Below are 16,550 nucleotides of genomic sequence, written 5' to 3' on the forward strand. Positions count from 1 at the left end.
CCGTTGTCGTGTCCCTGTGTCCTTTAACTGTGCGGCTATATCCCCCTCTCCCAAGCGCCTCATGATTGAATGCTAGCAGGAACTTAAGATGACATGGCTCTGGTCAAGGGTTGCTCACATGGAGACAGACCACACTCAGAATGGCCTGTGCAACAACGCACAGGGAAAAAACGTGAAGCGTCAGTGTTTCGTTTCTGAGTCTCAGGAGCTGATGTCAGTCACGTAATGTCACCGGTCGCCAGTTCTTATCTCGCTGCTGGCGTATGTTCCATCTCCTCTGCTGTTAAAAAAAGAGTTTGTATTTATTCTCTGTTTGTCTCTTCCTCATCCCCCCTGTCCTTAGGACCAATATGATGTCATTGAGAAGCACACACAATCCGGCCTGGAGCTGGTGGAGAAGTATGTGAAATTTGTGAAGGAGAGGACGGAGGTTGAGCAAAACTATGCCAAACAGCTGAGGTAGGTCCCATTCCCGTCATTGTTCTACTGTCTTGGCTGTATGCAGGGGATGATTTCAACTGTCTGTCTGTGTGTCTATCTGTCTGTCTATCTGTGTGTGTGTGTGCCTGTGTGTGTTTTTTATGTGTATTGTGCAACATGCTGGAAGGCTGTTTATGAAACAAATGTGGAGTCATATGACTATTTCTGGGCAGAATTGAACTTGTCTCCTCGAAACACTGGCCTCATTCTCCAGCTGCAGTGCTCTTGTCTATCCGCCGAGCTCTCCCTCCCAGGCCTTTCCCAGTCCGCAGGCCCACATCTGCTATGTGCCGAGCTTTGCTGGGGAGGAGAGGAAGTGGGAGCAGACTGGCACATGTGAGATCGGATGTGGTCAGAAGGAGAGTGAAAGAAGGAAGAGAAGAAGCTATTTTAACATGGCCACATCCAGCCTGTTGTTTGTTTTCAATCCTGCAGGGCAAAAAGAAAAATGAGCTAGTGGTTATGTAATGATGTTTTAAGGAGCTGCCTTCGTTTGTCATCCAATTCTTCTGTGTTTTTTGCTATAGAGGATTAAAGCATATTTCTATCTCCTCTTCATGCAACTGACCCTCTCTCAATCATCCACAGGAATTTGTCCAAGAAATATAACCTCAAACGAGGCAGCAAAGATGACCCGGAGTGCAGGTGAGCCATTGTTGGGCTGACTGGTATGTCCAAAACGGCTACTCTTAGAATAGAAAAAAACAAAAACAAAGATAAAATCTTGTAACTTTAAGGGGTGTGGAACCATTTTGAGACTCAAATTATTTCATTTTTTTCCCCACTCTTAATGGAAATACATGATGACCATAGCAAACTGTGCATAGCAGGGTGAATGGCGTTTGGTTCCTTGTGTACTTAGTTTTTTCAACATTCAGCTCAGGAAACATTGGATGTCCCCAGGACTGTGCTGATATTAATGGCAGAAGTCTTTGCAGATAGATGGCTCTGTGTCTGCCTCCATTCTAAAGAAGCGGGAAGAGAACTTAACCATTAAATGAGATGTTTCAGCGGGTTAGGAATGGTACCAACACACAGTGTCATCCGCACTCATCACTGTCGCGGGGCTAAAATGGCAGCAATAACCAATGTTAATGCTATTTCCTTGGAGAAGGAAATGGGAATGAGAAAGTCATGTGCATCTCATCATTGCATTGACCCCTTTTCCATCTTCTCCTAAGTTGCGTGTGTGTGTGTGTGTGTGTGTGTGTGTGTGTGTGTGTGTGTGTGTGTGTGTGTGTGTGTCTGTGTGTGTGTGTGTGTCTGTGTGTGAGTGAGAGAGAGAGAGTATGTTTTCATCAGAGGGCCATATCCATTTTTCTGTCCTTTTTTTCCCCTCTCTACTATGTACATGGCCCCCTATTTTCTGTCCACTTGCTCTGGTGAGACAGGTTCTCCAGCTACCAGTCCTTTTTGGACATCCTGAACGAGATGAATGATTATGCGGGGCAGAGAGAGCTTATCGCCGAGAACATGATGATGAATATATGCATTGAGCTCACCAAGTACCTGCAGGAGCTTCGGCAGGAGAGGAAGATGGTGAGCCACTGGGGAAGGGATGGGGGAGTGTGGGGTGTGATGGGGGGGTGCTTACACGATGTCTCTTGGGGGAGGTGTTGGTGGTGGGAGATGGTCACAATAGCAGTGTGTCATTCTTTGTGTTATGGATGTTTTGGCCGCGTCCCATCCCCGAATGTGGAGCGCAGCAGCCGTGCACGGGCCCTCACGGCCGACGTGATGTCTCAGGCAGACACACTGCTATTTGTTTCCCCGTCTTGTTTGTTTGGTTTCGTGACATTCCGAGGTCTTTGTTTATTCTGTCCCCTTTGCCCACTGTCTGACTTAAGTAGCGTCTGTCATTATGTATTGCTGTCTTCCTCTGTCATCTGCCCCCCCACCTACTTCTATGACAACCGCCCCCCCCCCCGCCACTCAATCTCTATTTTTATGTTTGTCTGCAGTATCTATCAGAGGCCAAGAAAGCCCAGCAGAGTTTGGAGAATACATATAAGCAGCTCGACAGTGTAAGTTTTATCGTATATTCAGGACTGATCAAATAATTCTCCCAACCCCCCACACACACGCACACACACACACATCAGAATATAGTATTTCATAATCAAATAACTACAGCTGTCAGTTCTCCCTGTTTGTGTTGGAGTGCATTGTTAAAGGCGAGCAATGAGTCACAACTAATCCTTAATAATGCCAATAAGGAACTAAGTAGACAGTGAGCAACTGTCTACTTAGTTCCTTAGATCACGTATGTGTATTTGTTTATAGTAAAGTGGGCAGAGGCCAAAGCAGGAAATGGTAACCAACTTGTGCACGGTGCTTAAACGAGCAAGCGAATAAATAAATCAATCTCATGCTGTGCTACTGCACAGTTCCCCACCTCAGACATACACTGATGGGCCAGAACATTATCACCACTCGCAGGTGACCCGGGTAACATTGATAATCTCCAAACAAGGGCACATGTCAAAGTCTGGGTAGATTAGATGGTAAGTGAACAATCAGTTCTTGTAGCCAGTGTGTTGGGTGCAGGAGAAATGGGCAGAAGTTAAGACCTGAGTGACTTTGACAAGGGCCAAATTTGTTATGGCCAGACGACTGGGTCAGAGCATCTGAAACGGCAAGGCTTGTGGGGTGCTCCTGGTCAGCAGTGGTGAGTACCTACTGACAGTGATCCGAGGAGGCACAGACAGGGTGCAGGGCACTCAAGACTCATCGATGTACAAGGGCAACAAAGGCTAGCCCATCTGGTCCAAACTTACAGAAGGTCTACTGTGGCACATGTCACATAAAATTGTAATGATGGTTACAGGAGGAATGTGTCACAACACAGTGCATTGCACCCTGCTGTGTATGGAGTTGTGTAGCCGCAGACCAGTCAGAGTGCCCATGATGACCCCTGTCCACCGTCAACAGTGTCTACGATGGTCACGTGAGGGTTGGAATTGAACCTTGGAGCAGTGTAGGAAGGTCGCCTAGTCCGATGAGTCCCATTTTGTTTTAGATCACGTGAATGGCTGTGTACATGTGTGGCGTTTACCTGGGGAAGGGATGGCACCAGGTTGCAATGTGGGAAGACGACAAGCCGGTGGAGGGAGTGTGATGCTTTGGGCAATGTTCTGCTGCGAAACCCTGAGTCTGGCCATTTATGTAGATGTCAGTTTGACACAAACCACATACCGAAACATCATTGGAGACCAGGAACACCATTTCCTCGCAGTGGTGTTCCCTGATGGCAGTGGCCTCTTTCAGCGGGATAATGCGCCCTGCCACACTGCACACATTGTTTGGGAATGGTTTGAGGAACATAATGAAATATTCAATGTCTTGCCCTGGCCTCCCAAATTCTCCAGATCTCAATCCAATTGAGCATCTGCAGGATGTGCTGGACCGACAAGTCCGATCTATGGCGGCTCCACCTCATAACTTACAGGACTTGAAGGATCTGCTGCTAATGTTTTGGTGCCAGATACCACAGGGCACCTTCAGGGGTCTTGTAGTATCCGTGCCTCAGTGGGTCAGTGCTGTTCTGGTCGCACACAGAGGACGAACAGCATATTAGGCAGGTAGTCATAATGTTTTTGGCTCATCAGTGTAAGTCATAAGTCTAAGTCTTCTTTAGTAGTGACTGGGGGACTTTCATCCCCAAGCTCTCCCTCAAAAAACCCTCCCCTACCCATCCTTGAGGAATGCTACTGAAAAATGCGCCACTCAAATAGTCGAGCCACATCATATTTCATTCAGACAGATGACCTGCTGTGCAGTATGAATTAGATGAGCTGGAAATAAACATTGGTCTCCTATGTCTGTCTCCTGTCTGTCTTTCTTTCTGTCTCTCTGTCTTTGTCTCTTCTGTCTCTCTGTCTCTTTGTCTCTCACTCTTAACCTGCTAGAGCAAAAAGCGCTTTGAGAGGGAATGGCGAGAAGCAGAGCGGGCGGCACAGTATGCAGAGAAGACTGATCAGGACATCAATGCCACAAAGGCAGACGTTGAAAAGGTAACACTGAAGGGACAGCGGGGTAATAAAATCAACACCATTAACTCTGGGCTGTTTTGCACTGGTCACGGCTCGGATGGGGTCCACCTGAGGCTGACCTGCAGTCGCTCTGTGTGTGTGTGTGTGTGTGTGTGTGTGTGTGTGTGTTTCAAGGCTAAACAGCAGGCTCACATGCGGGCGCATACAGCGGAGGAGTGTAAGAACGATTATGCTGCGCAGCTCCAGAAGTTCAACAGGGAGCAGAACCAGTTCTACTTCAGCGAGATGCCCCTCATCTTCAATGTGAGCGAATGATGTTCTGTGACGCAGCATTGTGTTGCCACTAACCATGGCATCTTTTGTCATTAAAAGCAATACGTATTAACTCCCACACAAGCCACCCTTTTGTCCCTTATGCCAACGCTGGGGTCCGTATTCTGCCCCAACACTGCCCGTCGGCATGCTTGCATACATGCACCTAGAATGGAAATAGCCCCTTACCCTGACTGGTGTTAATTTAGCCACTGTGTATTTTTAGTGTACATGTTTTTTTTCTTTTGTTTTATTGTATCTGTATATTTTATATGTATTTATTCTATAAGATAAGAGAAGATGTACTTCTTTTTTTTTTTGAGAATTTTTTCCCCCTTTTTCTCCCCAATTGTATTTGGCCAATTACCCTATTTTCCGAGCTGTCATAGTCGCTGCTCCACTGCCTCTGCTGATCCAGGGAGGGCTGCAGACTACCACATGCTGCCTCCGATACATGTGGAGTCGCCAGCCGCTTTTTTTCACCTGACAGTGAGGAGTTTCGCCAGGGGGAAGTAGTGCATGGGAGGATCATGCTATTCCCCCCAGTTCCCCCTCCCCCCCAAACAGGCGCCCTGACCGACCAGAGGAGGTGCTAGTGCAGTGACCAGGACACATACCCACATCCAGCTTCCCACCCACAGACACGGCAATTGAATTCATAGGGACGCCCGACCAAGCTGGAGGTAACATGGGGATTCAAACCGGCGATCCCCATGTTGGTAGGCAACAGAATAGACTGCTACACTACCCGGACGCCCCCAAGACTTACTTTATTGTCCCTGTGGGGAAATTTGCCTTGGGCGATAGTGCTACACACAGCTACAGTCAACTTAAAACAATACATAACCAACAGAACAATACAGAAGTGTGTCAAAGACACAATAATGAATTACATACAACAACAAAATAAATAAAACGATATGTGAATATTGCACATACCTTGTGAGAGAAAGATAAAACTACATAAACATAATTAGTAGTGAAATCATAAACCATAAAACTATAATTCCTATTATTGCATAGAAGTAAAGGCAGCAGGATCTGCTTCCTTATGATACATTATGTATGTAAGGACTGAACTGGTTGTAGAAGTTGGGAGAAAAGAAATCTTAAAGCGGTTGTTTTTAAGTTGACTGGCTCTGCCGCATCTAGCTGAAAGTAATAGTTCCTGTTGGGAATATAGAAGAATGTGTGAAGGGTCTTTCACTGTCTTATGTGCAGTTCTCTCATAGATAGAGTGAAGGGATGGGTCTTCTTTCTTCCCCGTCACTTTCATTGCTGTTTTCACCATTTTGTCAATTCCAGATTTTAATTGGACTGGAAAGGTGCCGTACCATGATGCCATGCCATGTGTTTGTTGTTCTCATATAAAGTGCATCATATCGCATTTTTACCTGCAAACATACACCTCATGTTTTTATGTTCTGTATTGATCGATGATTTTCAGGCCGTCCCGTCTGCATGAGACCCAGTGGTAGCTGTAGTGATGTCTGAGCGACGTGCGTGTGTGTGTGTGTGTGTGTGTGTGTGTGTGTGTGTGTGTGTGTGTGTGTGTTCGTCCTCTAGAAGCTGCAGGACTTGGATGAGAGGCGAATAAAGAAGTTGGCGCAGGGCTATGTCTTGTTCTCGGACACGGAAAAGCATGTGATGCCCATCATTGGCAAGTGCCTTGAGGGCATTACTAAAGCTGGCACTAATGTCAATGAGAGGAATGTGAGTCTGATACAGTAAATACCAACCACACACACACACACACACACACACACACACACACACACACACACACACACACACACACACACAGTAAACTCTTGATTTTTACATGCTGCACAGGAAGATACCCGTCATCTCTTAATTCCTCTTACTTGCTAAAGTAGTTATTTAGGGGTTTCAGTATTAGTCATAAAGTTTCCCATACATCCTCTGTATTTTCCATTTTAAAGTGTTGTTCTCACATCCGTGACTGTTGATGTTCAGCACCCCACTGAAACAAATTCCAAGAATGTGCAAAATTAATTGGCTGTCAATAAAACGAAGTTAAATGTGAGAGTCTTGACATTCACCATGGCTAAGGCCTCTTACATCACCGCTGGTTCAGTTGTATGTGTTGTGGTCCAAAGAACGCGTCCTGGATGGTAACCCTAACTCCCTGTCACTCTTTTCCTCCTCTCTATCAAATGCAGGACTCAATGACTCTAATAGAGCAGAACAAATCCGGGTTTGAGCGACCCGGGGACCTGGAGTTTGAAGACTATAGTCAGGGCATCAACAGGGCCTCCTCAGACAGCAGCTTGGGCACCCCAAAAGGCCCCATGGATCTTCTGGGAAAGAACAGGAGCAAAAACTTTTGGCTTTTCAGCAAGAAGAGTAAGGTAGGACCTCTTGAGCACCATCAGCTAGTGTAGCACTCTCATTTGGGCCACGCACTCATCTGTTCAGAGGTGATTTTTTTTTCTCTTAAATTTACATTGTGCAGTGAATTAATTTAATTTGCCTTGATTTGCGATCAAGTCACGTAGTCATGTTAGAAGCAACAAGGAAGCATAAGTCAGTAGCGAGCGGGCAGAGTGGCTGAGCCGAGGACAAGGATATCCCCTTCGCAGAGAGCTCTCATCATAGACCTGTTGGTGCTGTTACGCTACACACACACACACACACACACACACACACACACACACACACACACACACACACACACACACACACACACACACACACACACACACTCCCCTCTCATCTCTAAAGCTCAGTATAGTGATGCATGATTTCTCCCTTATTACACTAGCACAAACACATCTACCTTTCCAGAACAGGTCCTTTGCTTGATTCTGTCCCTGGCTGTGAGTGAATAAGCCTACCCCCCCTTTTCTCTCGCTGTAGCATGGATGCCAATAGGTCAACTGGCAGTCAGCATTCTGCTGTGCTTGTGCTTTCATCAGCACAGGGTACAAACAACATTGAATTTTCCTCTACAGGCATCCACAAACACACTGCTTCCATTATGCTGCTGCCCAGAACCTAGCATTATGTCTCGCATCACAATAACATCTTTGTGCCAGCTACCGGGGAACGAAACTAGGTTTGGATAGTCCGAAAAACGTACTCTTGTCCAATCACATGGTCACGTTTTAAATATCACTGACTTTGGCGTGTTTGGCCTTATGAAGCAACCTTGTTTGCTTGCGTCAAGCGAGCCCTCCCCTCCTTTGGAGATCATGGATCATATCTTGAAGGTTGCTTCCTCAGAAATCCGATCTGCCTAAGTTGGGTCTAAAATTAAACCAAAACTGAGACATGCGTCGCCGACCACTAACTAGTTAAATGCACCCACAGTTCCCCCTTCCCTTCCTGCCACCCCGCAGCCCTGATTTACTGCCGCACTAAGTGATCCCTTCTTTACCTCCCTTTGATGTTACGCTTTCGTTTGGGCACCTATCCTCTCCATGCATGTGCTACTTACTGGCTGTGCTCTCCTGTGCACTCTTTGTGTCCTGTGTATGTGTGTGGCGCACCACTCTTGTCATTCATCATGCTCTCCCAATTAGTCCAGTAGCTGTATGGAAAGGGGGCTGAATACTGGAGCTGTACCCAGGATCAGCTGTAGTGACGCTTTGACTGACATCGGCTCCATTAACAGCCCCTTTGCAAATGGCTCCTGCGTACTTGAGCCCATAATACTCGAAAACAAAGTAGAGCCTTCCCTAGTAGACATTCACATAATGACAGTCCTGCAATACCCCCTTCTGACTGAGGTCTTACACAAGGGGTGGGGTGGTGGTGGTGGTGGTTTTAGAACCCTTTTAGTCCACCTTAGCTGTCGGGAGTGTTGCAGACTACAACTTACTGGCTGCCTGTGTAATTTAACTAATAGCTCCATCCTCAGTTGCTCCTTAGTTGTTCAGTTGACACTGACAGATTAGCCTACCGGAGCCCTGGTGGTTCGTTGCAGCATGTTTTTAATTTAACCTCCTTCAGAGAAGTCAAACTTGCAAGTTCACTGTGCCCAATTCTGCCGCACCAGTTGAAATAGGCTACTTTTTTGATAACCCTCTTCAGCCCACTGCCAGCCGTAGTATTAGATCAATTCCTATTGATCGATTACTGCCAATTCTAGCTTATCTACCTCTCTCCTTGACGGAGCGAGAGAAAGCAAAGAAAAGAGAAAACAAGAAAGATAAAGTAGTTTGTTTTCACGGCATCATATTTTTATGTACGCAATATATGACTGAACCTTGACCAATTGGCCCATACAAGTCAGGCCAGGTTGTGGACCAATGAAAGAAATGTCTGCAAACCATGAACATTTTTCAAACAGCACCCGATGATTCATTCAAGCTGACTGGGCTTACCCAATGAAACAATGCATTGGTTAACTCTTGTCAGCCCCCACCCCACCCCCATTTCTTCATCGAGGCTCATTTTACCCTTCGTCCTGGCTTGTGTTGGGAACAGTGGCACTGGTGTTGGGAGCTGGACTCTGGCGCTATGTTTTGTTTTTGTGTGTGAAAGTGGAAGAAAATTTGTACGCACACACACACACACACACATATATGTATGTGTGTGTGTGTGTGTGTGTTTGTGAAAGAAAGAAAGTGTGTGAGTGGAAGGGAGAGATCTGTACATGAATTAACGTTGTGTATATATGTGTGCCGTCATGCTCTCTAGGCCCGTCTGCTGGGATCGCCTCAGTGTCGTCTCCCTGGCTTTGTGGTGTTGGTGTGCTTTAACGGTGTTGACGCTGTCTCTCTCTTTCCCCTCTCACCTTTGTTTGTTTGTTTGTTTTTGCCCCCCTCCCCCCCATTCATCCATTTCTCCCTCCATCCTTCACGCCATCCCGTGTCCACCGACCTCATCTTTCGGGGTGGGGTGGGGTCTATATCCAATATCCCCTCCTCTCAGCTCTCTCCCTCGATGCACCCTCCTTTCTCTACACCCCCCGCTCCCTCACCCGCTAACGGACCCCCTTCCCCCAAGTTTGGCCGGGACCCACTGTCGTACTGTTTGAAGGAGATCAATAAGACAGTCAAACCCAGAATCTCTTCCTTCCGGACCCTCCGGAGATCGGTGAGTCACCAAGGTCAAAGGTTATGGGGTCAGAATGCCATGAGACCTCTGCCCATCCTGGATGCCATGTCATCCTGTTTTCTTTTTTTACCTCGCCAGGAATTCTTCAAACCAAGGGGACTGAGGGAATTGTCAAGCCTTTAATGCTCATCAAATGTGTATAGTTTCTGTCCCAGCACTCAGGGCCCCTCAATATTTCATTATGTTTATAGAATGCACTTTTCATAACATGGCACATTTGATTACGATATAATGTTCAGCGTTAAGGGTGAAATCTAAGAGCTGTTACTGTGGGTATGTTGTACATATTGCTGTGTCTGTTTCTCTCTCTCTTCTGCAGAGGTTTACCCCAGAGAGGACCACGGTAATATGGCTGATAAGGCTGGTGTGGGGGTGTTACAAGGCTTTTAGGCATTACAACCACCTCTCCATTGCTGTGGCTAGCGTAGCCTAACATGCATCAACACCGTTGGGTCTCAAATCTGGGCTTTATTTTTGCCAACCAGTCCGACACACATTCCAGCTCTGTGGTAGAAGGCCCTTCCTCATTAGTTTGTACTGAAGAGGTTGGCCTCCTGGTGGTGGAGAACAAGAATAACGCTCGAGGGAACAGCGGGAATGCAGAGAATCGGAATCGATTTTTCAGCTGATTTGAGCCCTTTCTGCACCTTCTTTGGCCCACTTTGGTGTTATTTCTTTCATAGTCTCTATTTCTCAAGTTATCTGGGTGCGTTACTGAGTAATCAAAATATTATGTCCGCTTCACGGGTGGAAGAGGTGATGGTTGAGATGGCTCAGGGTTCAGCTCACTGTCCACAATAATGATAAACTTTAGATAAATAAACTTTATATGAATAGTGCTTTCCAAAACCGACCTGGTTTTGGAGTGCCTTACAAAAATATTATATCGAGAGTGCGAAATGGCAAAAATGTTAGAGATGATATAAAGAAAAGATGAAACAAGGCAGGAATATGAGAGAATAGATGGAATACAAGATACTTTTATGTTAAAGCTTTAACAAAAAAGTATAACAGGGATTCAAACTACTGCACTTGTGTCAAGAGGTGATTTGACACTGTCGTTTTGCTCATTGTTCTTTGAGCTGAACTCAAACCGCAGGCCTCCTGTTTTTTTTCCGTTGTGTGTGTGTGTGTGTGTGTGTGTGGGTGTGTGTGGGTGTGTGTGTTTTCTTTACCATGGTTACCGGCGATGTAAAACTGTACGAGTGTGGTCGGGAGTGTGTTGTTAATCCTTCCATCCTGTGAACTCTGTCAGCCCACAGTCACAGAGGACTTTGCCCATCTGCCCCCTGAGCAGCGCAGGAAGCGACTGCAACAGAAACTAGATGAGATTGGCAAAGAACTGCAGAAGGAAGTGGATCAGAGGTGAGTTGGTTTAGGTGCGAGTGCCTAAGGTTGGATGTGGGTGAATAATCATCACTTTTACAACCGCCTTTTGTGTGAGTCTACAGATAATATTTATGTGGCCTGCATTTGGGTGTGTGTGTGTGTATCTCTGATGTTTGCAGACTGTGTGTGCACATGCATGTGAATTGTTTACCCAGCCCTGGTCTCGACAGAGAACTGATTTCTATAGAGAATGATTTCCTTCCTCTTTTCTCTCCCTCTATCTCAATCCTCCAACCTTCTCGCCCTCTCACGTATCCATTCTCTCTCTCTCTCTCTCTCTCTCTCTCTCTCTCTCTCTCTCTCTCTCTCTCTCTCTCTCTCTCTCATATCTCCAGTGAGGGCCTGGAGAAGATGAAGGATGTTTACGAGAAAAACCCTCAGATGGGAGACCCGGCCAGTCTGGCCTCTCAGATTAGCCAGACAGCCCAGAATATCGAGCGGCTCAGGGGAGAGCTCAACAAGTATGAGGTAATGAGGCCCTTGGTTATTCAACTGGACACATCATGAAGTAGTCAGTCCCTCCACTTTTTTGACTTATTTACAACTATATGTATTTTATCTCACGATAAACACATGCGTCTCTCTCTGTCTACCCCCCCCTCCATTTTCCCTGTTCTCTGCGTTCATATTTGGTTCTCTCACCTAGACCTGGCTGGCTGAGGCAGGAGGTCGAGGCGATACTTTGCGTTACAGAACACATGCGTTTAATAACAATGGAGCTCACGATGTCTACAGGTAAGAAGCAGCGTCACTGGTGAGCTAATAAGGATTAATACCTGACACGCCAGCGACTCTAAAACAACAGCACCTTACACAGATAGCTAATTTATCATCAGTTGTCTCACTGGCATATCGCACACCTAATGCTGTGTTTGAAATTATCCCGCTGAGTCAAGACATGCTGCTTAAGTCACAAACCCTGGTCCATCAGGAACTTGTGTGATGCAAGAGAAAAACCAAAGCAGGCTGCCAGACTCGACTTGCTGCTATCAGTAATCTCTGCCAGCTGTCAGCCCCAATCAAACTCCTGAGTGGGATTTCACCTCCTGTTGTCTGATTTAGCTAGTTAAAGGGCAAATAATCCTGTTCATCCTATCTAGCGTGTACCCAGCCTCACTGCTGACTTAATGCTCACCATGTGTAATGCAGTTAACCTGTCTCTTTTGCATCGAAAACTAAATTTTGGAAAATGTTCTTTTAAATCTCTCTTCAGCCCTGATGGGGCACACTCTGAGGAAAGCACTCCTGACCCTTCCCAAGCCATCTATGCTGAGTTTGATGACGACTTTGAGGAGGAAGAACTTACCACACCTATTGGCAGATGCACGGCCATGTATAATTTTCCTGGTACGCTTAGAGGAGGCTAAGTGTGTCTCCTCTCTCTCATTCTCCTTACATTTTATTTCTCCTATAGAGATTGGCATGGGAATCTAAAACGCCATCTACAACTGTTCCTTTTCTCTTTTCAGGTGCCAGTGAAGGGACCATCTCAATGCAGGAAGGGGAGGTTCTGGCAGTGGTGGAGGAGGACAAAGGAGACGGCTGGACGCGCGTGCGGAGGACCAATGGGGACGAGGGCTACATTCCCACTTCCTACGTCACCATCTCCCTAAATAAGTGATGGATACATGAGGGAATAGGCACCAATAATAGATGATCATTTCAGAATACTGTGCGCAGAGATCTCCCCATGGGACCAATCAAAATGAACCCTCAGGACTAAGGGTGGGACTACTGGTCTATCCATGAGGATCGTGGCCAAACAGGAGTGCTTTGACTTTGTCGAAGAGATGAGAGATGCTGATGTTTTTGCTTCCGTGTGGGGAGAAAAGTGGTGCTAACAGTATGTTCCCACAGGCCACGAAACCAGGCTGAGTCATTTTTATCCCAATTACCCAAGCCACCTATGCCCACCTAAGCCACACGCTTAAAGTTGTTTTTGATTTTGTATCACAGAGCATTTTGGTTTGGGTTCGTTAAGCAGTTGTGTGATTGTGAAAGGGTTCAAGGCATCATTGAGGTGTGTTAGCCCTGTGCCACAACCTTGTAAAGCACTAGCTTCAGAATTTGAGATAAAAAGAACGTTGAAGAAGACAAAAGAAAGAAACGTACCGCTGCTGCCAGCTCTACATTGGGTGTTAATGCCAGTTTAAGAGATAGTTACCTCACCTGTTTACTTTTTCTTCATTAAAAATGGACCAGCTCTCTAGGACTCTGGCCGTTTGTTGACCTACATTTCACAATCTTTTTTTGTTTTTGTTTTTTTGTTTTTACAGCACAGTATCTTTTGCTCAAGCACAGGGCTAAGTTGTTTCATGCACCTCAGTTTTCAGCTTTAAGGTTACTTGCGATGGCATCTGGTACGGTTACATTGCTCATATTTGGAGTGAAGGCCCTAAAGGTGTACCAGTTGGGAACAGGTGGGTTTTAGGGAGATTGCTTTGTCCTGAATTTTCAGCGGGCTGTGAGGTCAAAGATAAAGACGGCACTCCTAGCAGGGCAAGAACAATGCATGCGCACAGCAGTAATAACGCCTAAACAGTCAGACAATCGCAGCCATATTCCTCCAACCTCGGTTGAGCTTCAGCCCCCTTCGCAATAACTGCCTGCACAAGAGCAGGCCCTTGATTTCTAACCCTTAAAAGTTTTGTGTTTTTACTGAAGAACATATAATTTATTAAGAATGTGTATGTTGCTATAGTTGAGAATTTCAAGTTTAACAGAAATTCAAGTTTGTTTTTAGGAAGTTTCATACTCCCCCCCCCCCCCTCCTTGCACACATGGTGGAGTAGCCACTAGTGAGGAAATAAGACGTATTTATGTAATAAATAATATATATTTTAGCTATCACAACACCACTATTGTCTTATCAGCTTTTAACCATTCAAATAAAGATTGCTACATTGTGAACGGATGACTGAAAGTCTCTTGTAATAAAGTTGTTTTTTTTTATTATTATTATTTCTGGATTTACTTAACACATCATGTTGGTCCACATCTTGTACATTGTTCTTGAGCCATACAGAGGGATTACTCCTAATGTAATTGACTCACGTCTTGGTGCCTTTCTGGTTAAAAGCATTGTATGTATATATGCCACATTTACACTCAAAAAAGACTAAATAAATGTTACACGCATTTTAAAGTCGGAAGTGGTCCTGCTATTTGTCATCTACTTTTGCGTTCATTCAAAATTAACCCCAATGTTCTGCACATGCAGCTTGTGACCCGCAGGTGGCAATGTTCCGTCATTTCTCAACTGATCTCAACGCGCCTCTGTTGTCGCTCTCTGCCTAATTCTGTTCTTAGTGTGTAGGCCACGTGTTTACATACACGACTAAAGTGCCCTTACTGCATAACCGTATTGATTATCATTCCATTCCATTACCCCAAAGACTTATCCTGCTCTCAGGGTCGCGGGGATGCTGGAGCCTAACCCGGCAGTCATTGGGCTGCAGGCGGGGAGACACCCTGGACAAGCCGCCAGTCCCAGACCATCACAGGGCCGACACATGGCAACTTAAAATAAAGACTTGGTTTCTACTGCCTGCTCACGGAATGACCGAGGGCAGCCAGATACAGGGATAAAGACAACGTGAGACGGCACTCAGAGATCCTATCGCTTCCGTGACGTCATGTAGCTGTTGGTACTGCTGAAGCAGACTATCAGGGTGGGGCAAAACGTATGGAGGGTGTAATTTGATTGGCTCGTGCAAAATGTTTCATGATTTTATTGGTTTTTTTATGATTTTTTTACCATGATTTTATTAGTTGGAATGTTGCTCACCTGCCCGTTTGACGCAATCACAAAAACTTGACTTTTATAGGAACGTTAAGGTGATCATATTTTGACGTGAAACAAGTAAATAAAAAAGAAATTCGTGATTTTTTTGTGGCATATATTGTTGAATAGGTGCAAGATTGAGATGGCTTGGACATGTGTGGAGGAGAGATGCTGAGTATATTGGGAGAAGGATGCTGAATATGGAGCTGCCAGGGAAGAGGAGAAGAGGAAGGCCAAAGAGGAGGTTTATGGATGTGGTGAGGGAAGACATGCAGGTGGCTGGTGTGACAGAGGAAGACTTAGAAGACAGGAAGAAATGGAAACGGATGATCCGCTGTGGCGACCCCTAACGGGAGCAGCCGAAAGTAGTAGAGATTGTTGAATAGGTGCATAATAAGACTGAAATGAGCTAACAAGGTAAAAAAAAAAAAGAAAGTCAATTTTAATTTCATTTTGGACTTTTCTGCCGTTTGTTTTCAGCAGAAATGAAAATAAACCGGCGGAAAGGAAAGGCCAGAGCAGGGACCACAATCCCCTGTTTCCGGCCAAGCGGCACCCGGCAGCGCTGCGGGGCGGCAGCGACTGGTGAGTAGAATCATTTGCATGCTGCACCTCCCGAGACGCGGTAAAGGTCGGCTCCTCCGTAATAACGAGACTGAGCGTCTCCGTGGACATTCTCTCGGAAACCACATGATTTGACGAAGCTCCCAAACCGTCACATGACGGCCTCGCCAAACACAACTTTGACCCTGATCTTGACCACCAACTAATATTAATCCCATTTAATCACTGTTCCAACAGCAGTAGTTGTCACTTGCAGCGGGTTGAAGTTTCTGATGAGCAAGCGAGGGAATCCAAACAACGCGTAGCAGCTTCACTCGAAACGAGACTTTTGCTGGAGGGAATGTGAAACGTGGTTTCCAAGAGAATGTCCAGGCGCCGCTATGAGGAGACTTACTGAGGAGACAATGACAAGCTTGCTTCAGCTGTGCTCGAAGCAATGGGCTGTCTCATTTGTGTCACGGCAGGAATATGGACGGAACTGAGAGATTTTGTGAGAAGATGCGTTTCCTAAAGAGGTATGGGCACCAAAGTTATCTTTCACCAAATACAAAGATACCATCTCGACATTTGCTCTTTTGCTACAGGCCTGTCTCAACCTATATTTTTAAATGGTCATTTTTGGGGCCTTGGTGATTGGCATATTGATATGGGATCAAGATATTCAATATGAGCAGAGTGTCAGCCACCAGGCCAGAGTTCAATTTCCATTCTGTTCCATTAATTGAAAGGATCTGGGCAAAATAGTGGCCAAGTGTTTGTTGGTGTTTTACTTCCTTTTTAACTGAATGTCCAGAAATTGGGAACTCCACATGTGTGAACCCAGTTAGATCAATGCAGAGTCATCATCATCAGCGGCCACTCGGGGTTGAGTATGACCAGCCTCCCTTTGGGTCCTCAGGTGGGTGTAAAGGCCGATCCTGGAGCTGCATAATGAGAGGATGCCT

General features: G+C 45.9%; 1 protein-coding gene across 3 annotated transcripts in view; it reads left to right on the plus strand.

The window, feature by feature from the left end:
• Positions 1-14,390, plus strand: part of trip10a (thyroid hormone receptor interactor 10a) — a 28,518-nt gene extending 14,128 nt beyond the window's left edge. Inside the window, exons 2-16 of one of the 3 annotated variants that reach the window (XM_056287191.1) lie at positions 344-459; positions 1,069-1,125; positions 1,872-2,019; positions 2,442-2,504; positions 4,389-4,493; positions 4,647-4,775; positions 6,351-6,497; positions 6,968-7,156; positions 9,684-9,848; positions 10,189-10,212; positions 11,125-11,234; positions 11,594-11,726; positions 11,905-11,993; positions 12,472-12,605; positions 12,728-14,390. In XM_056287191.1, coding sequence (XP_056143166.1) covers positions 344-459; positions 1,069-1,125; positions 1,872-2,019; positions 2,442-2,504; positions 4,389-4,493; positions 4,647-4,775; positions 6,351-6,497; positions 6,968-7,156; positions 9,684-9,848; positions 10,189-10,212; positions 11,125-11,234; positions 11,594-11,726; positions 11,905-11,993; positions 12,472-12,605; positions 12,728-12,879 — 1,761 coding nt within the window. In that variant the 3' untranslated portion in view covers positions 12,880-14,390. The remainder of the gene's footprint in view (positions 1-343; positions 460-1,068; positions 1,126-1,871; positions 2,020-2,441; positions 2,505-4,388; positions 4,494-4,646; positions 4,776-6,350; positions 6,498-6,967; positions 7,157-9,683; positions 9,849-10,188; positions 10,213-11,124; positions 11,235-11,593; positions 11,727-11,904; positions 11,994-12,471; positions 12,606-12,727) is intronic. The other 2 variants (XM_056287192.1, XM_056287193.1) reach the window with 2 other exon arrangements.
• The last annotated feature ends 2,160 nt before the right edge of the window (positions 14,391-16,550 follow it).

The sequence above is a fragment of the Lampris incognitus genome, chromosome 10 (genome assembly GCF_029633865.1).
Source record: "Lampris incognitus isolate fLamInc1 chromosome 10, fLamInc1.hap2, whole genome shotgun sequence".
In the NCBI taxonomy this organism is placed as follows: Eukaryota; Metazoa; Chordata; class Actinopteri; order Lampriformes; family Lampridae; genus Lampris; species Lampris incognitus.